Source organism: Vicugna pacos, chromosome 9, assembly GCF_048564905.1.
Source record: "Vicugna pacos chromosome 9, VicPac4, whole genome shotgun sequence".
NCBI classification, from domain to species: Eukaryota; Metazoa; Chordata; class Mammalia; order Artiodactyla; family Camelidae; genus Vicugna; species Vicugna pacos.
Window position 1 is genome coordinate 67,779,972 of NC_132995.1, and position 25,615 is coordinate 67,805,586.

At 32.5% G+C, this 25,615-nt stretch overlaps 1 protein-coding gene across 3 annotated transcripts in view; it reads left to right on the forward strand.

The window, feature by feature from the left end:
- The window catches only part of COL11A1 (collagen type XI alpha 1 chain), a 189,117-nt gene that overhangs the window by 49,069 nt on the left and 114,433 nt on the right, over positions 1-25,615 (forward strand). Inside the window, exons 6-14 of one of the 3 annotated variants that reach the window (XM_072968109.1) lie at positions 11,556-11,684; positions 16,627-16,743; positions 17,351-17,443; positions 19,383-19,637; positions 20,394-20,456; positions 21,925-21,966; positions 22,926-22,988; positions 23,639-23,713; positions 24,781-24,864. In XM_072968109.1, the coding sequence (XP_072824210.1) occupies positions 11,556-11,684; positions 16,627-16,743; positions 17,351-17,443; positions 19,383-19,637; positions 20,394-20,456; positions 21,925-21,966; positions 22,926-22,988; positions 23,639-23,713; positions 24,781-24,864 (921 nt within the window). Of the gene's footprint in view, positions 1-11,555; positions 11,685-16,626; positions 16,744-17,007; positions 17,161-17,350; positions 17,444-19,382; positions 19,638-20,393; positions 20,457-21,924; positions 21,967-22,925; positions 22,989-23,638; positions 23,714-24,780; positions 24,865-25,615 lie in introns of all 3 variants that reach the window. The other 2 variants (XM_072968111.1, XM_072968110.1) reach the window with 2 other exon arrangements.

A 25,615-nucleotide genomic window follows, 5' to 3' on the forward strand; every position in this document is an offset into this window, starting at 1 on the left:
AGTTATTTTTGGAGTATTTTGTACCATGTTTAAGATTTAATGTCAGTCTTGTTCCTGGATACACAATCAAAAACCCTCCAAGATCCATGATACTTTTCAACAAAGCTCTAATATCAAGTGTGAACATAAGTTTTAGTGTCCAGGGAATATGTTATGGAAACACTGTATAATTTTGTTAAGCTATTGCTTTTACAGTGGCACACGCTGGAAACTGCTTAGCTAAGTGTATTTTTCTTACTCTTCTACTATATTTTTTTCCTGACGGGCTTTACTTATAGAATAATGACTTTAAGTCTCCTGAAACTCAACTTTTTTTTTTTGGAATTTATTTATGGAACAATTACAAGTGGATTCTCCAGCAGCATTTCTTAAATTTTACTGTGTCTATAGACAGGTCTAGAAGTTTGCAGCTCAAAAGTGTGTTCTCTTTTAATTGACCTCAGGTATTATAATAATTATACCATACATTTGTGTACATGTTACACTTTAAAAATTGCTTAAGCGTGTACTAATATTTAAAGAATCTCTAGGAAATACAAGACAAAAATAGTGTTCTTAACTTATAGTTGTTGAAATCAAGTCTTGTAATGGTGAATAAGTTAATTGCCTGGGTACCTATTTATCCAACAAACATTTATTACATACCCACTACGTGCAGGCTTGTGCCAGGAATTGTGGAGACTTTGAAGAACAAAACAGACAGGTCCTTGCACGTGAAGTTTACATTCCAGTGAGTTTAACTGAACAATATAGATTGGTTTCTTAAGCAGAGAAGCCCAGACTATAAATTGCATGTCATCTGGTAGAGACAGTGTACTCTCCTGGAAAGTGATACATACTGATTATTTGAATCCTTAAACTTAGTATACACATAAAAGGAATCTTCTTTAGGATCTTCAAGTATGTGGTCTTCAACGTCTCATATTCCTTGAAAATTCTAAGTGGGTTCTAGCAGGAAAATGAATTTCTACTCAGGTGATTTCAGGGGTGTGGACAAGGAGGCAAAGTTACCCCGTGAGGAGCATTACCCTTCCAAGGGTTAAAGGGGCAAGGAGCAGAAACCCGGGACAGTGAAAGCTGGAGCCCTGCAGAAGTGCTTTCTGACAGTGGCGGCGGCGGTCAGGGTACCAGACTGCTGTGACAGATAGGAAAGTGTGGGACGAAACTACCCAGCCTCCTCTCTTCCCACCGTCCAAACTCCTGGTGGCCATTTCTGTTGTCTGTACTGCAAACCGACCTGCAGGACAGTCTGATGATGCAGGCTCTGGGGTCAGGTTCGTTAGGCACAGGGTAAGAGAGGGCTGTGTGAATGATCAGGATTCAGGGAGCCATCAAAGAATACCAAGTAGCTTTATACTTAAAGGAAAAACTAGACACTTGCTCATTCATTATCTCCTTTATGCTAGGCCCTTCTAGATTATTCCTTTGGTTTCCCAGATGAAAGTTGTCTCATCTTTCCACCTCTGCCGCACCAATTTACTTTTTTTCTCATAATTGGAATACAGTAAGTACTAAAGAAACATTTCTTGTGTATTACATCTGTGTATAGTTAATCTTCCTTACTAGGTTATAAGCTACCTGAGAACAGGATCTGGGTCTGATTTTCCCCTTTATCCCTCTTCTGCTGATGTAGTGTCAGTGTGTTACTTTGCCTGAATAAATATTTGTTGATTGAAAAAAATAGATGTCTGGTAAACAGCCAGGGAAATGGATTCTGAAAGTAATCTGGCTGTCAAGTTTTTGTGTAAGTTACAATGAAAGGTTATAAGAGAAATACAGTTATTATCTGACTGAGTACCTGTGCCTATTTATAAAATTATGCATTACTTATGCTAATATATCAAAAAGAAAATATTTTGTTTGGGGAAAAATTGTAGCTTGTCACAAAATTGTAAGGCATGCAGTGCCTCCTGAAATTAGGAATGCTGTGTAACAGGTTTTTTTTTCCTTCAACAAGAATTATAGTTCTTTCCAGATACTCCCATTTCAATAGGGAATTCTGCTTTCAACTTTGAGGGCATGACCCCATCTTTCAGTGTTCAGTAGACATATGTACACATTGACTATATTCTGTAGTGAGCAAAGAAGTTTTCACATTGACACACAAAATTTTTTTTTAATTAGAAAAGAGTAAAAGGTGTCTCAATTACTTTATAATATATATGCATATTTTTAAATCCTCTTAGGCTTCTATATTTCATAAAACGGCTAATTTTGATTTAATAAAACTTTAATTCACTAAAGAAATGTATCATTTATTATAGTAGAGGAATGCAACAGAGTAGAAATAACAGGTTTTTTTAAATGTTATTTCTGGGACCCATTCTTTCTGGGTTAGTCTATAGAACTAGCATAATAAGAGTATAAAAATGCCGCTATCAATGATTTCTTTTCATCCACTGAAAGATATTTTCTCTGGACTTAAAGACAGACAATAAAAAAGAAGTGGTAAATTGATACGTAAGAGAAGTGATATTCAAATATCTGGTTGATTTGCTTGAGTTAAAGGAGTAAATGTGCCAGTTGAAGTGTTGAACTCTTTATGAAATGATGAAAAGTCTTATCATTTCTTCCATTTTCGAAACATGATAATTACTTTAAAAATGAATTTAAAATGTACCGCCAAATCAAGGGCCATGCAATATAAAGTAAACGTCAAATTCTGTTGTTAACTTGGTGTGACAGGCAGTGAAAACCATACCTGCTTGCAAAGGCCATGTTTGACCTTTATGTTGATATCACTTATATTAATTTGTTCTTTGAGCTTGTGTTAAAATAGAAGTTAAGAATATTAAATGATTCGTAATGTTTCCTTTCATACAAATAATATTTTTTCTTACATTAATTTTTAAATGGTTTCCATTTCATTTTAAAATCCTTTTTGGATTTTAAATGTTATCTTCAATTATATTGTTTTGAACAATAGATTTTGTAAAAAGTTATCAGATGAAAGAAAAAATATCAGATGACTTTATTTTGGGAGGGGGATCAAATTTTGGTGATACCTATTTTGCATGTTCATTATTTAGTGAAAATTTCAAATGAAAAATCCTTTTGTAAACTGAGAATCATCTCAGTATTTTTTAAGATTTATAATTTAAATTTTTGCCTGTGTTTTCTTAAACCAAGAAAGAGACAAGTGTGTTGTTTTGCTTTTAATTTGTATTTCTGTGAACACATAAAATGAAATACAGAATACAAAAAATAATATCATTCTGATTTTACATATATAATTATATATTTCTCGTATGATAGAACATTTTTCTGTTCTTTTCATGTATGAAGTAGGATTAGAATATAATTTCATTAACATGGAGTTAATGATACAATCAGGAATTGTTTTAACTTTTTACTAGCATAATGAAAATGAATTTTAAAAATCATATAAATGAATATTTAAACTCAGTATGAACTCTAGCACAATTTAATTTGATAAAGTTCTTTAAATCCCTGGTAAATTTACTTAAAATCTTGCTCCCTTCAAATTCTCTGTTTTTACTTGGAGTCAAATACTTTTATTTTTATTATTCTTACTATTACCTCCAGGGCTTGAGGGATATTTACACATGATAATTCTGTCAGATGTCTTATAACCTATGATAACCCTGATTTCTACTTACTTGCCAAATTAAATCAGCTAGTATTTCCACAACATCTACTTCATGAATGTCCCTGGACATAGAAATTAGCCCTGTTACAAACAAACAAAAATACTTATTTTGAAGTGCTCTTCTTTATTCTGTAATAAAAATAAAGGGCTCTTCTTTATTCTGTAATTGCAAGATATAAATAAAAATAAAACTAGTGTTAATCAGTCTGTATTCGTTTTCTAGGACTGCCATAACAAAATACCGCAGACTGTGTCTTAAACAACAGAAATGAATTTTTGCACACTTCTGGATGCTAGAAATCTGAGGTCACGATAGCCTGGAGGGTTGATTTCTTCTGAGGCTTTTCACCTTGGCTCTCGGGTGGCCGTCTTCTCCCTGTGTCTTCACATGCTCTTCCCTTGGTGGTGTCTGTGTCCCAGTCTCCTCTTCTTTTAAAAAGACCAGTCAGATTGGCTTAGGGCCCACCATAATGACTTCATTTAACCTTAATTCTCCCTTTCTAGGTCCTATCGCCAAATACAGTCAGATTCTGGGTCTAGAACTTAAACCTATGAATTTTGGGGACACAATTCAGCCTATGACACTAAGCCCAGATAAATCTGTTTTGTCTTTTATTAGCAGTGAAAAAATGGGTATAAGCTACTATAGAGAGAGGTGTGGGCTCTCAGGCCACAGGGATAATTTCTGCTGCTGCTTATTGATGCTTACACCTTGGTCTGGCTTCAGTGATACCACCTGACAGTCCGCACATAGAGGGGTGCAATTCAAAAGTGAATGAAGGCAAGTTTCTTAAAAGAAAAATTGGAAACAATCATCAAGTATCATTTCACTTCATAGACTTAAGGTGTTGATTCCCAGTTTTTTTTTCTTTTATTATGTTTCTCAGCTGAGTAAATGGCTTTGCCATCCTACCCTTATTCATACCAGAAACTACAGAACTACCTTCAACCCCTGTCTAATGCACTTCCTCCCTCTCTCCTTGCCATTCCCATCCCATTCCATCATCTGCATCCAGTCAGTTCCCAAATCTTGCAGATTTTTGTTTTCTAATAAACCCTGTGTATCCTTTACTCCATTCCTGCTTTTGCTGAATTAGTTTCTCAATGTTTAATTGCAATAGATTCCCAACTAATCCCCATGCTTCCAAACTGGCTGCTTTCAAATCATCAGCTTCTATGTTATCTTAGTGATTCTGTTAAAATATAACATTGATCAATGTACTCCATGGTTCAAATTCCTTGAATGACACTCTGTAACTTTCAGAATTCAGTTCACACACAGGGCTTTTCTTAAATCAGTTCCTTGCTTGGTTTTTTTTTTTCTTCTATCTTTATCTCTTTCCACTCTCAACCCTACCCTCACTGCTGGTTATCACCATATAGACCCTTCCCTTCAACCATACGGCATTATATGTACTTTTCCAGATTTGTCAATTTCATGCATCCAAAGTTTTGTTAAAGATGACTTTTCTGTTTAATGCTATTTCCCTCTCCAGCTTCTTTATCAAGCTAACTCCTATTTGCTTATAACATATAATCAAGATTTTTTCCAAAAAGCATTTTATAAAAGCATTCATTCCCATTGAGATACCTGCATGTTGAAGTTAATGGAGATAAAAATGTGCTATGGGGAATTTGGAGGCTAGATGATTTATAGAATACTGTTTCAGCTGTGTGACTTACTCCAGGTTTAGGGAAGATGAAACTTCTAGTTCTAGAAACTTTTGAAATTCCGTGAGAGACACAGTCAATAAATACGTGGAGTCTTCTTTTTCAGATATTACCAAAAGTAAATTATGCTCTTGGAATGTAACTAAAATTCAAGTTTTAATGCTGAAAGTTTAAATCTTCCAAGATTCAGAGTGGAATTAAAAGCCTTATGATTTCGTAGAGTTACTAATTGCTAGGTGGACATTAGAGAGACTATTTAGAAATAAACGGTTGAAAAACCAACTGTTCATTTAAACAATTATAGTGTTCTGTTGACGCAGCCTCTGCTTCAGCTGTTTTGGTTGTATCTGAGTTTCCTCTGCCATTCTTGGGATCGAATTATGTTTCAAGCACATAATCCATTCACAAGTTACAATGATCGATCACATAGACTTGAACATGAAAGCCGATCAAAGCCTTGTCTTTTATGGCTCATTCTCAGGAATCAGCTGCTGTACTGTACAACTCAGTGGATGTTCAGGCTGGTGACTGACTTCAACCAAGCATTGGTTGACTTCACATAGGATGAGGAGTTGAATCTGGAAACTCAGTCACTTCACATTGACGCATTGACATGTGACCTTAGACACTAGATCCATTTCTTGTGCCATATTTTTTCGATAAATGTTATTTCTTATACATGCAGAAGAGCTAAATGTGTATTAATCTTTGTATTTCATAGGTCATAATGTAATTACATTCATAGCACAGAAAATGAACTCGCTAGGCCTTTCAGAGAGTTACTATGTATATGTATATACAAACAAAAATAAAGAAACAAAATTTGTTAGAATATGTGTATTATATTTAGTTTTGAAAGAAGGATGTATTATTACTTATAGAATTGGTCTTGATGAAAATGTGGCAGGATCCTTTTGCAATGCATGTGATGTTCAGAAGAACCTTACCTTTATAGATAGTTTCAATTTTTTCAATTTTTCAATTCAGTTTTCTTACATTTGTTTTGCCTTCCTCCTCCAGACTCCTCTTGTCCATAGGCAAATACTAGAGAACAGACCTAGTTGGCACAGCTGTAGATAGTAAGGTAATTGCATCAGCTCTACTTTAATTTTGGCTTTTTATAAATCATTAGTGGAGGAGGATGTCTTTTTCATATGTTGGGTACTGCAGGTGCCAATTTTATTTGGTAACGTCACCTTTTTCCAGCTGTGGAAATTTTTATAACTATTGAATCTAAATATTTATAGTTCATTCGACCTGTCAAAATGCTTTTGTTTATCTACAGAGGGCCTCATAACATGTCACATGATTATCATAAAACATAGTAAAATGCCTTCTGGGGAAAATAGTGCTGTAGGTTTTTAACTGAATTTCCAAGTTTTTTTCCAGTAGTATATTTTATGGCTGAATATCAAACACCTGAGAGAAGAATTTATAGTGGAAAGGTTGGCAGGATTCCATTTAATGAAGTGAAGTGCCTTAACTAGAATAGTAAATACTCAGGAAACCAGTATTCTTCTAAAAATATATAATATTAAATATGACAGGCAACTTTTTTGTGTGTTTCAGCCAAAGTTTCATTGGGTTAATGATATTCCCTATAAATTAAGTATGGAATTCTAGGATTTTTAATTCTGGAGAAGACCTTAGATATGATCTCTAAATGCATTCATTTTACAAATGATGATGAATTAGGGTAAGTGACTTGCATAATTCCAAATAATTAATGGCAAAGCTGGGATTCAAGAATCAGGATTTTTAACTGAAACTCTCAGTGATACCAGTGTGCAAGATGTATTCAGTGATGTCTTTTTTAAAACAGCAGGATGAAGAATGTGTATTCAGATTTTTCTTTGTTAATAGTTATTGTTCATTTATAATAATTCAGTTGTGGCTACTCAGTATTCTAAACTCATCAGGTAGTGTTTGAGAAATGTTGTCAATAAATTTTAAGAATTTATATTCATTTCCTGTGAGCATGTTTAAAAATCAGTAGGCTTAAGGGAACTATTAGAGTCTAGTCTAGCTATTTACCAAAAAAGAATCTTGAAAAAAATCTCAGAAAAAGCTAATTTGATTGTACTGCTTCATAACATAAAAATAAGTAATTTTGAGGTTGGGAACACCAATAATACTATGACTATTATAAACCATATAGTTTATGAATGAATATTTGCTGATTCTGCTTTATATCATGTTTTACTATGAAATAAAGTAGGCGTTTCTGTATTTGGGTGTTATCTGAATTTATTAGCATGGGACATGCACTTTTAAAGCACCTTTTGGATGAATGATTGGATGAAATGACTAAATAACTGGAAGAAATATAGCCAAATCTGATAGTGGAGAAATTTCTGAATTCAACAAAATTTATCTCAAGGATTACTAAACATTATAATATTTCACATCACTGAAATTTTTATTGGTGGATGTGTGTTTTTGACATTTTATTTGTGGTCCTTTTTCTGTTATTAATGAGAAGTTCTAGATACAAATCTTTAGCAAGTAGTCGGCAGCGTTCATTTAAATGTTAGGATATTGAGCAAACAAGGGTCAGACAAAAACACTAAGAAAATGTTTGGAAATAAGATATCTGTAAAGGGCCCTGAAAAGCTTCAGTTTATTCTTGGGGATCGAGGAGACCTGTGTGCATATCCAGAAAAGACATCTTAAATGTCACTGACATTGAGGATCTACACAGCAAGAAATGAGAGCTGAGGCAGAGTTGTAAACTGTTGGAATATTGAAGGCATGCTCACACACAAATACACACACAAAGGCTGTTGGCAAACAGAGAGATATTCACTGGTTCAAGGTATGTAAAGAAGTCTCTGTCCAATCATTTGCTCATCACTAAGCTAACCGAGCAGAGACCTTAGTGAATGCAGGCAACAAAGAACACTGATGTATAATTACTTCAAAAGGTCACTAAACAAACAAGCAGCAGAAACAACTATAAACAAAAATAACAGTAGGGTGGGGAATGGTATCTAATTTCCAGAAGTGACATTTAAAATGTGCAACTTTCAACAAAAACTTACGAGACAGGCAAAATATGAAGAAATTGTGTCCTATGCAGAGGAAAAATAAATCTATGGAAACTGTCCTTGAAGAAATGCAGACATTGGACTTCGAATCAGCAGTTATGAATGTTTTAAAAAAACTAAAGGCAACCATGATTTAAGAGCTAAATAAAGTATGAGAATGATGCCTTATCAAATAGAGACTATAAATAGAGATAGAATTTCTGAAACAAGAACCAAATAGAAGTTCTGAAATTGAAAATCAATTGAGATTACTCAGTATGAAGGAAAGAAAGAATAAACTTGAAAAACAGTCTACAGAGCATCAAAGAGCTGTGGGATGCTGTCAAGCATAGCAACACAGGCATAGTAACAGGAATCCCAGAAAGAGTAGAGAGAAAGAAAATAGAAAGCATATTCACAGAAATAGATAGCAAAATCATTCCAAATATAATGAAACACTTTAATCTATATATCTGAGAATTTCCACAAACTGCAAATAAGATAAACTTGTAGAAATCCACACCCAAAGTATTATAATCAGTCAAAAGACAAATGGAGAATCTTCAAAGCAAAAAGAGCAAAGTGATTCATACTATAAAAGAGATTCACACTAAGATTAACAGCCAATTTCTTGTCAGATACCATGGAGGACAGAAAGCACTAGGGTGACATATTCAAAGTCCTGGAAGAAAAAGATGGTCAGCCCCAAATTCTATATCCTGCAATATTGTCCTTAAAAAACAAAGGAGAAATTAAGACATTCCCAGATATATCAGAAATAAATAATGGTTCATAAGTAGACCTGCCCTACCAGATAAAAAAAAAAGAAGTTTCTTTAGATTGAAATGAAGGGACATTGGACAGTAATTCAAATCCATATAGAGAAACAGAAAACACTGGTAAAAGTATCAACAATAAGTAAATATAAAAACTGCAATATTTTTTGTTGTTTTACCAATTTCCTTCTCTTATCTGCTTTAAAATACAATTGCATAAAGCAAAATTTATAAAAGTGTGTTGATGGCTTGTATTGTATAAAGATACAATTTGTATACCAATAATATTACAAAGCAGGGGGAGAGGAATAGTTATTTAGAAATAAAATTTTGTATAGTGCTTATATTAAGTTGATATTAATCTGAAAAGTGTTGTTATAAGTTAAGATGATAATTGTAATCTTCAGGGTAATTCACTAAAAAGAACCCTATAAAATATAGTAAAAGAAATTAAAGAATTATACTTATTCAGTAGTAAATATCTATTCAACACAAAAGAAGACAGTAAAGGAGACACACTGTAACAAAAAAAGGCATAAGACATAAAAAATACATAGCAAAATAGCTAAGTGGAGACAACTCAAATCTCCAGTAACTGATGAGTAGATAAACAAGATGTAGTATGTCCAATGGATTACTATTTGAAAAAAGGAATGAAATACTGATATATGTTGAAACACCAGTGAGCTTTGAAAACATAATAAATGAAAGAAGCTTGTTGCAGAAAGCCTCATGACATATGATTCCATTTGTATAAAATGTCCAGTGACCAGGGGCTGAGGAAAAGGAGAGACAAGGAATGACTGTCAATGGTTATGGTGTTTCTTTTAGGGGTGGTGACAATTTTCTGAAATTAGATATTGGTGATAGATGGACAACTCTGGTGAAAAAACTAAAAGAACATTGAATTGCACACTTTAAAGGAATAAATTCTATATGTAGGTTTTACTTCAGTAAAGCAGTAGGAATGGAAATATAGATTAATGATCCATTAGAATAAATGCTGATTTTAAGAGTAAGAATATACAGTTTTTTTTAGGCAGAAGAAAGCAATGCAAATAAAAATAACTATGACACCACAGAGAGTAACCAGTGTGTTTAATAAAGGATTACCAGCTAGAATTAAATAATTTACACTCTTTCCTTGGCACTTTTCACAAGAGTTTGCTTTTACCTTTTCAAGTTATAAATTTTATTGTCCATTGTATTTTAATTTTAAATCTTAACTACTAGATTGCACTCTCCGAAGGACAGGGTTTACATTAAATGTGTTTCCACTTCCACTGGAACTATGTTCCATGTCTTTTGTATAATACTTTCTCAATCCACATTTGTTGGTGAATAAATGAGTGTTGTGGTATAAAAGTTCTGTGAATTCTTTCCTAGTAGTCAGTATTAGAGACTTTTAAATTTTTTGTCAGGCACTAAATAGCTTCTGTTAATCAAGTCAGAAAAGCTGAAATAATTTTGAAATTAATTCCAAATGGAATCAGGAATTCTATAAACCAAACTCATGTACTCAAACTTACAGGGACTTGAGTCACCAAGTCAAGTGAATATTACCTCAAACATTCTTCTGGGCCTGAGTCTAATTCTGAATTTGTATGGTCATGACCTATAGGTTCATATCAAACTAATTTCATGTCAAGTTAGACCCATGTGGAAATATTCAGGTGACTTCAAGAGCAAAATAGTTGACTTTTCTCATTGACAGTTTCCAGAACCTCCTGAAACTGAAACTCTTTAGATAGTCCCATTAGTAATTATTTCTAATATTTATTTTTATTAAAATTATTCTGAATCCTAAATAAATGATTTTTAAAATGTGCTTAAGTAGTCCGTTTTTTGAATACAGAATGCCAAACTCGTGCTTTTTAATTTATAATTTGGATTTCTCTGATTTCTGCATTTCTCATTTATATTTGTAAGTAGGAATTTTTTTGATATTGATATCTCTAACAAAACTTAATAGTTGGATCTATATTTTCATTTAAAAATTCTCATATAAATGTTCCTATAAAAGAGTTCAACTGAATTTAATTGAACTCCTTAGTTATTTAATATTGGAAGTACATTACTCTTTTATATATTTACAGTTTTAAAATTTTACTTAATTTTTTATCAATTATTACTTATGTTTCATTTGTCTTATTTCACACAGAGTACTGTGAATGCAATAAAATCAAGTTTTAACAAACATGCATAAGTATATGTTCTCTGAACATACTGTAGGTTCTCTGAATCACAACATAACAGAATAACAGCAATATTAAGATCTGATTTGTAAAACAGATGTGGGTTTCTCTCTCAATCCTATAGGACTGTTTTCAACATGGACACATAAGTGTTTTTTCCTCTCAGGTATTTAAAAATAAATTGTCAAAAAACAAAAACAAAACCTAAACTGTCTTGGATAGAGCTTGCCTGCATTTGAATATGCTGACGACGACATCCACGCTTGTGCCTTGGCAGGGGGACATCCAGCAGTTGCTGATCACGGGGGACCCCAAAGCAGCGTATGACTACTGCGAGCATTACAGCCCGGACTGCGACAACTCCGCGCCCAGGGCCGCTCAGGCCCAGGAACCGCAGGTGGATGAGGTGAGGACCGGAAGGTCAGGCAGGTTTTCTCATTTCAATGCGAAGCACGTGGGCTTGCGGTTTTGAACCTTATCTTTATTTATTAACTTTTAAACTCTACTTTGTATTTAATAGTTTTTTAATATTTCTAAGATGAGGTGATCTGAAGAAGATTTGGGGTTTTTTTTAACCTCTTGTTTAGGTATTTTGTTACTTAATTTCTTAAAAATAGAGATACCTCACTTATATACTGTGTATCAGAGCATATTTTATTTTTGGGGAGATGAGAAAAAAAGACAATTTCAAAAATATATATTTCTATCGTTAGCATTTCAATAATTAAAACAGCCTCAAGACAGGGATAACTGTCTTCTGGTGTACCTGTCACATCCCAAGACCTTTGGCAACTCATGCAGATGAGAAAGGAGCGTTAGTAGTCTCTTAAAGTTTGCAGGCTGCATTGAATATTTAGAGGGAGTTTGTTTCTATTTGTTTAATAAGGCTATGCTACATTGAGATGTATATTTTCTTTTTCTTGCACAAAATGTGATACAATGAAGTGAAATGAAATGAAAAGCAGTATGAACTGTTTGTGGTAACTAAAACTGTTTTATGTACTTTGATTAATATTATGTTACTTAATTTGAAATTTAGGTGTGAAACCATTCTTCCAGGCTATTTTTGCAGGAAAATTCGCCATCATGAAATTTGACTCTATTGTCTCTCTGACCAAAAATACATCTAAGTTAACATAGCCTTAGCAATTTTGTCAGACTTGACTACACCAAAGAACAAAAAGAATATAGTACGGTGTACCTTTTATGCAGATCTTTAGGTAAAATTCTTTAATATGGATTTTCTGGAAATTAAAAAGCAAACACTGGAAGGAACTGAGTCTTTGGCTGGCAGCAAAACTATATTTTTATTTAGTTTCTCAAGAAGAAAAGTTTTAAAACATCCAGACTGTCCATATGTTTCCAAATAACTCAAATAGCCTTCTTCTTGACTCATAATATATTAGGTGCCATCTTTTGAGTTTTACTATTTAGAATAGGTTTAGATCTTAACTTTTAATTTTAATTTACTGCTATTTCTGCATGTGAATTCAATTTGGATTTTACCTTTTAAGTGCTTGAAATATAATTTTTGACATCACTTTTCTTTTTCAGGTATAATAGTGAATTCTGTTCATTGATCTTTTCCATGACCTAATATTAATTTTTTTAAACATGATAAAGCCTTAAGAAGCTTGTAGGAAGGCATATCTGAGAGAAAAAACAGAAATTACTTGGATATTTATGTTTACTTGTTTCACAGTTCTCAAGTGCTTCCGTCTTTTTATTTCTTCATGATTTATTAAAACAGTCTGTGAATTTCAAGAGGATAGATAAACTACTGATCAGGTTTAGTGTTTTTATATCTTAGAGATTTTGTGATGATTCAATTAAAATCGATAACATTTAGTATACACGTTCAAGTCTGATGAAATGTATTTTGCTCTTGTTTTAAGAAAGACAAGTCTTGTTCTTTTTAGCAACAGATATGGCTCTGATTTGGGGAAGAATGAAGGTATGCTTTCTTATTATATCACCTTGGGATGTTTTATTCCCATGTTTTAATGCTATTATGTCAGGTAAGCTGAGTTATTATAAAGCAAAATAGTATTTTTAAACCATTTTTATCTTAAATTTATTTACAAGTAAACTTTCCCTTTTTGATTTTAGTTGTTGATTCATAAATTTAACATTCTGCTGCTAAAACTTGTTTCTACTAGAAGCATTTGATGAGGAAAACAGCACGCTGTTATAGTAAACACTGCCTGAAAATCTGTTCGGGTGATGCGATAATAGTTTTATTATAGTTTCTGTATTGAATGTGTCACAGTGAAAAATTTTTTGAAGAAGCAGCTCTCACTTTTTCTCCAATTCTAAATTATACTGATACTTCAATCCTAAGATAACCATTCTACACTAGTTAAAAAAAAACCTGGTTAACACAGTTAGTAAGCTGTCCTTGTATTACTTTTGAACTATAGCCATTAAAATGTCGTTGTATTACAAAAATACATTTTAATAATTGTTCTGCCTTTACAAAATTGGAATGCAATGTTACCAGTGAATAATGAACATAAAGTACAATACAGAGCATCAAACATACCTGTTGTACTTTATATTGCTTAATTTTCTGTTAATAAACTTCTGATAATGCATATTTATTATTCTAATTTGGATTAACAAAATATGTTAATTGCTTTTATAAATTAACTCAAATGTACTTTCTTCAACCTGTGATTTTTTTGTGTGTAGTTCATATCCTCTAAATAACATTTTAATTTATTCTTCTGGTTCAGTTTTTTATGTGTTTGGCACAACATTGCATAATCATCATACAGTGAAATATATAATGAAGATAGACTTAAATTATAGCAATAATATCAAACTATAATTTGACTTGTACCTACACGATACGATTTATGTGACAGAGTAACTAATATTAAAATTATGGTGGTTTTGGGATTTTCTCATCAAGTTAAGTTATCCTCCTATCTGATAAGAAACTAGATGTTAAATCTACATATGATTCTTTCTAAATGTATTACACAGACTATAATGCCCTATATATAGTAGGCAATGGACCTTTTTTTTTAAATAAAGGATGGAAAAGGAGAAAGAAGCCAAGGAAAAACAATATTTATAAAGAAATTTATTACCTTAATCTTGTTGCACTCAGTATTTTTTATATATTCTGGTTCTCATAAATGAACAGGTATTTATTGATTCTACTATTTTCCTAACAAACTGAGTAAGACCAGACTTCATGACATTCTAGAAGAAGGCCCCTCCTCCTCATACACTATAATTCATGTTCGGCAACTCACAGATTGTAGTGGGAATCGTTCCATCCCTGCACGTCTTTTTTGCATATATTCATCTGATTGATTACAACCAGTTCTCTCTTTTTGACCTGTCTTGGAATCACCCCCAAATTCCATACTAAGAAGGGAGAATCATCTCTAAAAACAGTTTGTAAGGCCTCACGTAGACCAGCACGGCCCTCAGTACACCAATACCCACCAAAAGTAGGGTGTTGTTTAGATAAAGAAATGAGGAGAACAGAAACAGTGATTCTTTTCACTGACTCCTGAGTGGCTCTAAGAAAAAGATGTGCTTTAGTACCTAAGGACGTGAGCGTGTTATGCCTTCATCATTCCACAACCGCACCTAGTCTGCTTGATCTCCATTTGAAAAACGTTTAAATCGAGGAGAGAATTATGGAGGTTAGAAGAGGTTTCCTTCTATAAGGAAAAACATGATACAAATTTAGTAAAGGTAGTTGGCTGCTTTTTGTTGTGGTTTTACTTCAGAGTAGCAGCTAGTATTTATACAAGTCCAATATTTCTTATTCCAACATGGGTGGCCATAACCACAGAAATAGTATTCATTAGGCAATATTCAATTTCCATAAGTATGTTTTAATATGTATATAAATTCCGTATTTAGTTGTTTTATTTACTTAATGATGCTATTCGTTAATACTTGTATTAACTTTCCTAGAAATAATTGGCATCATATCTTGCTTGTAGAGGCATGAAGAAACAAAAATGCTGGAAGTGTTATATAAATGCATTCTTCTATTTTACCAAATTCTACTCAAATTCTAATTAGAACGAAGCTTTGTTAAAGCCCTTCAAATGTATATTCAATGATAATAAAACTATTACTGGATAGATAAAATTATGAACCTGTTTCAGTTAATTCAACCAGGTTGAACTTTTGACAATCATAAAGAACACTAAAGGCATGTGCGTATATTTCAATATGAAATTCAGCTGAACCATCTAGAAAAGTTTGCTCTAGTGAAGGTATTTCATTAAGGGCCAGGTGTACAATATTGCCAGGGGATCAGTTTGGGACATGTCTCATTACATGTCTCTGTGAAATTTATGCTCAGTTGCATTGCTTTATCTAAAAGAACTTATTAGAAGGCACAGTGATCACAATTCCCTAAAAGACGTGATAAAGAGTTATTTTTCTGGCAGATTAAAAGGAATTTTCTGGCAATTTGAATTGCCAAGGGAGGCCTCGTTGGGATATAATTGGAATTTTACCAAATATAATACTTAGGGAATTGCAAATAGGTTGCTTTTAGCGTATACGTACATATATGTATATATAACATTATATATTAATAAATATAAATAATAAGATATCTGTTTTGCTCTTTTTTTGATAGAAAAAAAGCTGTATTTTTAAAAATTGAAATAATGTATTAATTATAAACAGATCTAATTTTGAATCTTTTAATGCTTCACAAGTATTCTGTACTTATTTTGATCTTAAGTAAGTCTATAGCAAATTCATTATTTCTGAATAAATTTTAGATTGTAGTTTTCCACTGGTTCCAGTATTCCAAATAGAATGTAGACTTACCTCGTATTCCTTCTGTTTCCCTTCCTTCTTCCTTTTCCATCTCACAACAGATGAAAATTCTTTCCTACTTGGGAAGACTATTCTCCCTAGTTTTGTTTTTAATATGTAGTTTAATGGAAAAAAAAAACCAATTGAAATTGCTGTAAAATTTTTATAAAGGAGGCTAGTGTAGCAATTTTTACAAATCAGAATTAACATGAATATTTAAAAACTATGTCCAAAGTATGTAATTGCTATGTTTGAATTAATATTTGACAATTAAAAATTTGAATTAATATTCTAAACTTTTAGTTTCCTCACACTCCTAACCACTGGGCTGCTCTTAGAAAACCTGCTTTGTCACTATGTTATTATACTCTGTGTAAGACAGTATAATACTTCTTGTAATACAAAGTAACATTGGAATAACAGTATTCCCGTGTCTCTTAACTATTACTCTTGGTAGTAAAAGTTAAGAACGATGATTTCCACTTTGTTAATCGTATTACTTGCAGCTAACAAGATTGCCTGATATTTTTCCCTTTGCGATGTAGTATGCTCCTGAGGATATAATGGAATATGACTATGAGTATGGGGAAGCAGAGTATAAAGAGGCTGAGAGTGTAACAGAGACACCCACTGTAACTGAGGAGACAATAACCCAAACCGAGGTAAAAGCACAGTAGCACCCTTGTGCACGGTGTCCTGCTGTTTGCCATCCTTGGTTCCTTATGTCCTCTCTTCCTCAAACTTACCACGAACCTTTCATTCATCTGATTTCTGTGACCTGATAACTGTGATTTTTATTTGGCAGTAGCGGTCCTGAGAGAATGGCGCTCGTTTTGCTCTGCTTATCCTTTCTTTCATCCATGCTCTTTATTTCTCTTTTCACTTTATTTATGTTTTTCCATCCCATCTTTCACCACATTTTACAGAAAAAGAAATTCAATTCCAAAACGAAGATGAAGACAATGGCCACTAACTCAAAGGAAAAGTTCAAAAAGTTTACACCCCCTAAATCTGAAAAATTTGCATCCAAGAAGAAGAAAAGTTATCAAGCAGCGGCAAAAGCCAAGCTAGGGGTAAAGGTAGCGAAGAAAAAGCAATCAAGATCTCTCCTAGATAAGCTGGAAGATCTCTGATGATGAGTCATTGTCCCAACCCAACTAGTTAAATTATCATTTGGTTAATACGATACCCCAGTTAAATCATGATTTCCAGAGGTTTGGGATTACCTTACATTTTTACTAACTGCTCTTCTTTTGAATTTACCGTTAGGCGAATATTGTTGATGATTTTCAAGAATACAATTATGGAACAGTGGAAAGTTACCAGACAGAAGCTCCTAGGCGTGTATCTGGACCAAATGAGGTAATGCTCATAGACAGCATTAAATCGGTGACCAAATTTTTAAAATGTGTAATATTTCTCATATATATTACTCTGGAAGAATCTATAACCTGTGAAAAGTTTGTTGTTTTTATTCTTTTACTGAGGTAAGAGAAACAAGAGCATTGACTCACTATGATTAAAAACAATGACTTAAAATTAATGTCAATTCAGGTTTTGCGTGACCCTTTGCTTCATGCAAATGCTAAACTGATCAAACTGAATTGACTGCTGTCATTTTCTTGATTGCTCTTTGGACTGAGCAGGCTTCTCAGCATGTTGTGATGAAGGGTCTTCACAACATGATCCTTCTCTGAGGAGGAGAATCCTCTAAAGTGAAAATTGTATCATCAAATGATACAATTAGAATTCACTCCATCTGACCAATAATCATGCATTTTTATGACACAAACATTTTGAGAAAATATAGTCTTATTGGATTTTAATGGCTATTTACATTTTCAACCTTAATTATGGTTATAATAATATATCTTAACCTCGTCCAGTCCTTTTAATGAAATTGTTAAAGTACATACACGTACAAATAGAATAGTCTTCCTGAATTTCGTATTATGCATACATTCTGATCATGAAGAAAATAAGTATACAATACAGTTTAACTTTGTTAAATTCCCGTCACACCTAGTATTAGGAATACCTGAGTCATTTACTTATTAGAAAATTTATATAATATGTGTCTCAATGAGGCAAATAAACTCAGTGGGACTTTGCATGCAAATGCATCATTTAGAATAACAACATTTTAGGATAAGAACAAGTTTTGTTTCATCTAGTCCAAATTAGTTATTTTCCAAAAATGGATACCTTGATTCAAGATGTTTATTTATCTACTCTAATTCTTACAGCTTTTTAGTTCAGAGCTATGAACATAGTAATATTCTGATTCTGGATAATATGCACTCCTTATAGATAAGATTTCTTCATTGTCTAAGAATACAAATATATTATGGTTATTGGACATTTTATTTCAGTTAATAATTGCTCAATTAATCATTTAACCACATTTTTCATTCACATAATTTTATGAAATACTTATTTACAATATTATTCTATCATCTGGATTTACTATGTCATAGCAAACAAGTTATTTAAAAATAAAATTCAAAAAGTAGCAAGATAAATTATTTAATTTGAACCTCATCAAAATCATAATATGGCCAAAAATTCATAAATATTATTCAGATTCATGTTATTAATGAGGAATTATTAATGAAAAAATATACTTGGTTTATTTTTCTATATCTCTGAGATAGTATTTTTGATATAATTTTTACCTTTGAGTAAATATTTTCTACTCTTTATGAGACTGTACAGCAATCTGTTCTATTGTCTTAAATTCTGAGAACTATAATTTGTATTTTATTTGCTTTAAAGAACTCTTTGGTAATATAATAGTTCCCTACGTACTAGATACTCTACATAAATATTGTAATGATAAACCTAAATATTGGCATTATTATATATTTTTTTGGATTAGTTGAACTTACATGGCTTTTCTGGTGGCAATTGTATTCCATTATGTTCTGTGAGATTTGAAAATTAAACGAGCTTTAAACTTATATAACTTTATCACTCATATCTTAAATTATAAAGTAAATATCAAATTTCATAGCAAGCTTTTTTCCAACAAACAAGCAAATACACATGTTGAATCTATGTGAATATTTGAAGTTTATTGGAAAAAGTGGTTTGAAAGCAATATTTCCTTGTGCACACCAGAGTACAGAAATATTTCTTTCAATGAAACTGAAAAGCCATCCTTTCCCAGCTTTCAGACTTGCTTGAGTAGCATTCACACCATTTCCTGTCACATTCCATCAAGTTGAAATTGCAAACACTTACCTTGCTTTACTAACAGTAAACTTCATGTTCTCCAATTCCTTGCACCTTAAATTAATAGCCAAATCCAGTTGAAGAAGTATTTACTGAAGAATATCTAACTGGAGAGGATTATGATTCCCAGAGGAAAAATTCCGAGGATACGTTATATGAAAACAAAGAAATAGACGGCAGGGACTCTGATCTTCTGGTAGATGGAGATTTAGGCGAATATGACTTTTATGAATATAAAGAATATGAAGATAAACCAACAAGCCCCACTAATGAAGAATTTGGTCCAGGTGTCCCAGCAGAAACAGATATCACAGAAACAAGCGTAAGTCAGTATTACGCTGTGTGTCATTATTGTATGTCTTATTTCTGGAGTATTTTCATGATCATCTTGATGTCATTTCAGGTTTAAAATATAGTTGTGTTCTTATATAAATTATGAATATTCTTCGCTACTAGGGCACCTTCATGGATTCTTCCTCCAGGGCATCTTCAGCATTTGTATCTCAGGCCACACCACTGGAGTCTTAATTTGAAAGAATAATCCTTAATAGTGTTGTATCCAAATTTCCTTGTCATTGATAAGATTAAAATTTAGTCATTGTTATTCTGGGTACTGATACTGTTTTCTGATTTTTAGACTATTTTATTTATTTTTATTTTCTGGTCATGCTCAGTAATGCACTGTATTAATTACTATATTATCATTCTTATTACTGTTATTTTACCTGTTGACCCCCTTCACCCATTTCTTCCCCCCGCCTCTAATTTATTAAATTTAATTTGAAGACATTTTTTGCTTAATGCTTTGGGATAATAAGTGAGGCCTACAGATGTCTTTATCTTTCTGTAATACGTCTTTAAGAAGCAATTGTTCAATCTCATTCAAGATTTAGTATTAATGTTCATTATGCTTTCCTTTGTATATTTTCAGTATTTAAGCCTTTAATAAGTTTCTATTTTAAAAAGCACATTTTAATAGGTTGTTTTAAATGCACTTAGTTGAATATATTACCTTTAAAAAATACTTAAATGGCCTTATTTACTTAAAGACAGGCTGCTTGAATTTTTCACTCAACAGATAAATGGCCATGGTGCATATGGAGAAAAAGGGCAGAAAGGAGAACCAGCAGTTGTTGAACCTGTAAGTAACTTGTGTGAATACATTCATTGTAAAAGTTGGCACAATTGTTTAATTTATATTATGAGCTATCACCACTATAAATTATTATGTATGCTTACGTATTACCACTGAAAATTCTAACATTCAATTGTTTATAATTAGTAAGTAAAATCACAAATAAGTAAGTTGATAAGGCCATTTCTGGACAGTAGAATTTCAACAAACCAAAAAATGTAGAGAGAAAGAATTTTGAAATTTGAAAGTAGCTGAAAATGTTTTAGTCTAATTCTTTCATTTTACAACTAAGGAACCTAAGATCTAAAGGGTTTAAGTAACTTTTGTGAGGTTCAAATGTTTGGTGGTTGAGACATGACCAGACTTTAGCTCTTCTACTTTCCAATCCAGTGATTTTCCCTCTAACTGCTATGATTTGACATTATTAGAAATATATTATCTGACATGGTACTTATTTGTTTCATATCCAAATAATATTGTGTAATAATATGAGTATGTTCTTTTTAAAATTCACTTTCTTTTCTTCTGTTGGTGTAAATCTCCCATTTGTTCCAAAAGTGATTTTTTAAATTTTTATTAATGTTATCACTACTCAAGATATAGATGAGAAGCAAATTCTTAGTAGAAATCAATTTTACTATTGTTTTCCATAATCAGCAGCTTGGGAAAAATATTGCATGGAACTAAAGAAGTATGTTTAACTGTTTGCCTCAAGGTCATGAAAATCATTTCAGAAACTTCAAAGATACAAGAATTTTTTAAACGGAGGGGAAGATAAAGATTAAAAAGATACATCTATAAGGACATTTGTTTACTGTATTACTTCATAATCTGAGAAAGCATGCCAAATAAAAAATACATTTTTCAAAATTAATTTGCCCTTGTTATGAAAATTTAAAACCAAATTTTTAAATGACAGAACAATTTTCAGCAGTGGAAACATAAACTTTCCAGAATTGGGTTCTTATCCTGAAGTAGTATTCTATTCTCTTATCTGTTTAAGAACTTATCTCATATTTATGCCCGGTTCTGTAACCTGGGCTGTCCCTCCTTTTCCTGAATTAAGGTACTCAGGTGTCACTTACTTCCATTCTTCCATTCACACAGCAAGTATTTACTAAGTTCTTGCTTTGTGCCAGTCATTATTCTGGGTGCTAGAGAAAACTTGGTTAAATGTCTCTGCTTTGCCCTTTGGGGGAGCACTTGGCATATTCTCCTTGTCATATTACTTATCTGAATAGTTACTTCCTGGCTAACTAGTTCACAGATTTTCTGAGGACAGGGATTAATATCTTCTATCATTTTGAATTTCCTCTCTTCCCTATGCAAAAATATTTGTAATTTGGTTTATAGGTAGGAACAGAGCATTCACCTTTTAAAATGCAATGATGTGATGCTTTCTGAGTGTCACTGAGACAAGAGGTTAGGGGTTACCTTTCCCTAGCAATGACTCTCTGTCTTTTTTAAACTATAGGGCATGCTTATTGAAGGACCACCAGGGCCAGCAGGACCTGCGGTATGTAAATATTTTAAGATTATTTTTGTCTTGATTTTTTTTTTATAATCAGATATAAGGTTTCTATTACATTATTAAATTTATAGATTTTAGACTAATTGAGTATTGAATTATAGAGGCTAATACTTGTTTAGAGGACCTGGTGGTCCTGAAACACTTTCTGATTTGGCTATCCAAATGAAATTCTTTTGAGAGCTGTTAAATTAAATTTTGTTTTCAGTATTTTTGTTGCTTAAGTATCTCTGACTCTTCTAACCTCATCTGCAACTTTGTACCTGAGAGCTAGACGAATTTTTAAAAAGCCATCCTTATTTTTTTGGATGTATAGATATATCTCAATGTATGAAGTTGAGAATTCTAAGTAGACTATAACTGCCTTATGTCACCTCCTGAATGGAGTGATTATCAGCTTCCATTGTCGTTTCCTAGAAAAGCTGATGTTACTCTCAGTGTCTTTGTTCTCAGATAGTTGTACTGATCTGGCTTTGAAAGAAATCCTGTCTTTTGTGGAATTAATTAAATTCTTGTTATCTGAAACAAACATGTTATGCTGGTGCCTTTAAATACTTTTCCCCATAGAGAAATGTAATGATTTCTACATTTCAACTCTGCAGTCACATTTTTGTGGTGTAATTGAATGAGCATATCATTTCTTCAGTAAGAACTGGGAACCAGCTTTCACCCCAGGGACTGTACGCTGGCATGTTCTGCTTTCCTGTTCTTCCTTGGAATGTCTGCCTCCATCCCGAGAGCAGCTTCGCAGAGGAGGAGTGGAGCTAGCTTCAGAGTAGTCCCTATATGTTGTCTTTTTATTGGGAGATAAATAGGGCAATTGTTTGAGAGAAAAGTGTTTATTTATGAAATATAAATGAGTTCATCTTTGATTTTACTAGGATGAATTTTCCTGAATGCTAATGAAATCAGGATTCTGACTCAAATCATGGTTTATTTCTCTGTAGGGTCTTATGGGTCCTCCAGGTCTACAAGGCCCCAGTGGACCCCCGGGTGACCCTGGCGAAAGGGTAAGTGAAGGGACTCATAACAAAAGAGTGCAAAATAGATGAAAAGAATTAAACTATATTCTGCAAGTTTAACATATTATCCTTCTCACTTGGATAACACATGAATTCAGTGTTGTGCAAAATTTTAACTTTTCTAAGTATAATTTAAAAAGTGAGTGTAAAGAATGTGCGTTAGTAAGAAAACTTTTATTTCTAATCAATTCCATTTTGATATGAACCTGATACATTAGATTCAATTCTTCAGTCTGAATTCAGACAAATTTTCCAGGAACTCCCATGGGTATTTAGTTGGATGCTGGTAGAATGAGTTAATAAGCCTGCATCCCAATATGAAGATCAAGTCGTGGGTCACATGGTGAAATAGACCATTTGTGTTGTCTTTCAAAAACTCTTCTTATAAAATCCCATTCTCTCTTTCTCCTCCTTCCTTGAGTAGCCAATAACTTTGTGCATTATTTGAATTATGTAAAACTAGTGCCATGAAATATAGTCCTCCCTAGGTATACTTACTCAAAAGAGATTAACCAAGAAGTAGAAGACAAATACGAAGTAGATAATGTAAACTTCTGTTATTAAAAGTTATTCTGTTTCTAATTAATTTAATTCCTTTTGTTAACTTATTAATTTGATGATTTCACTTACTTCCCTAGGGTCCCCCAGGACGTCCTGGTTTACCAGGGGCTGACGGACTACCTGGCCCTCCTGGTACCATGTTAATGTTACCGGTATGGTTTATTTAAATTGCTATAAAGATGAGTTGGTATTTTGTCATCTTATTGTTGAAAAATATTGTTGAACCATATTACAGATCAATCATAAAACCATGGTATGAGGTAGAGATACTTGAAGTCAAGCATAATTCAGAAATTATGGTACATTTTACTGAATTTTATTGAAACAAAATTCTGGTAAATATTAATCTCTGCAGTAGAACTAAGCCTTCAATATTTCATTATATTTTTGATGACAAATCTTTAAAGATTTTCTTAATATTTTAAATTATGTGCTTTAATCATAGTCATATGATTATATACATTTCATGTATTATTTAACTTAAAATATCTATAGTATTCACTACTATGTAGACAATAGTTGATACTTTTTAAATAACATATCTATAGCATCATTATTCATTGCACAAAAATTATTTGTTTTACCTTAAGATTGCTTTTTAAAGTTGTCCAAGATCTTTGGGGAGAAACTGAGTTTATCTATTTAAATGTAATGAAATTTCAAGTAATAATAATTTAGAGTGAGAAATTTACTCATGCTGCATTATGAGTTAAAATTAAAAAGTTTTAGAATTTTATGGAAGGGAACATTAAGGATCAGTTTCCTAGAATAATTACCTAAGAAAAGGTAAACAAAATGAATCTATCTCAAGGAAGATTTCCTCTGTGTTCATAGAGATTCCAAAAATTTTGCTCAACAAAATAGCAGTTGGCCTGTAACCACTACTAAACTTAGTACATTTAGAATTTTTACAAATGAGTGAATAGAATGGGTATCATCTGTGCAGGTGGGAAAATGGATAATGGCTTATTCCAGAGTTTTCAAAAATTATGGAATTTGAAACTAGTCTCTTCAAGTGGTAAAGCATGGTCTAGAGAACATCTGTAATGGACAGAGAAAATTAAAAAAATGAAATCTAAGTGTCACGATGCATGATGAAGTTACCTTGAACTTTTGTAAAATTCTGCCATTTTAAGTAAGCAGTTTTTACTCTAGTAATTAAGGCACCTATTTGACCAAGTCTGATTTTGAGCTTCTGGATGTTACTATCTTTTCTTAGTTTCGCTATGGTGGCGATGGTTCCAAAGGACCAACCATCTCTGCTCAGGAGGCTCAGGCCCAGGCCATTCTTCAGCAGGCTCGGGTAAGAAAGGGTAAAGATGGGTTCCCGTAACCTGCTTCCGTGTCACACTATGTGAGTGTGTGTGTGTGTGTGTGTGTGTGTGTGTGTGTCTGGAGGATGCTCCGGTTAAGAACAAAATAGTTCTGAATAGTATATTGAACTTAGATGGAGAAAATGCTAAGATAATATCTATTTTCCAGTAGGAATATTTTCTTTAATTGAATATTAAAGTTAAAAGACTGGCCCTTGCAGTATTGCTGTACGTAATTCTGGCAAAAACACACAAACCATGAAGTACAAATTTTCTCATTTTTTTCCTAAAGAGTATTGATGGATTTATATGTAGCACTCTATCTTTTACATCCAGTTTTCCCTGCTAAAGTATATGTCTATGATCAATGAATAAAGTAAAAGGATAAAGTTTAAAATAACTTTTTCTACCTAATCTTCTAGATTAGTCAGGATATCCCAAATAATCCTGAAAATTAAATTTCTTAGTCATTCTTATATAGGAGAGCAAACTTCAAATATGTATTCTAAGCACTAATCATTAAATCTATAATTTTTTTTACCAGATCCATCCAGTTTATAATTCTTTGTCAGTTGAAAACTTCCACTATCTACCTACTTATTAAACATATAATTACGTTTTTTAATATTAACTCCATTGTGATTAAGATAAGGAAACCAAAATAATGGACCAGGAGAGAGTTGAAAATCATATAATACTTTTATTCATAGTATAGCCTTTTTTTTAAGGAAAAAGGAGCTA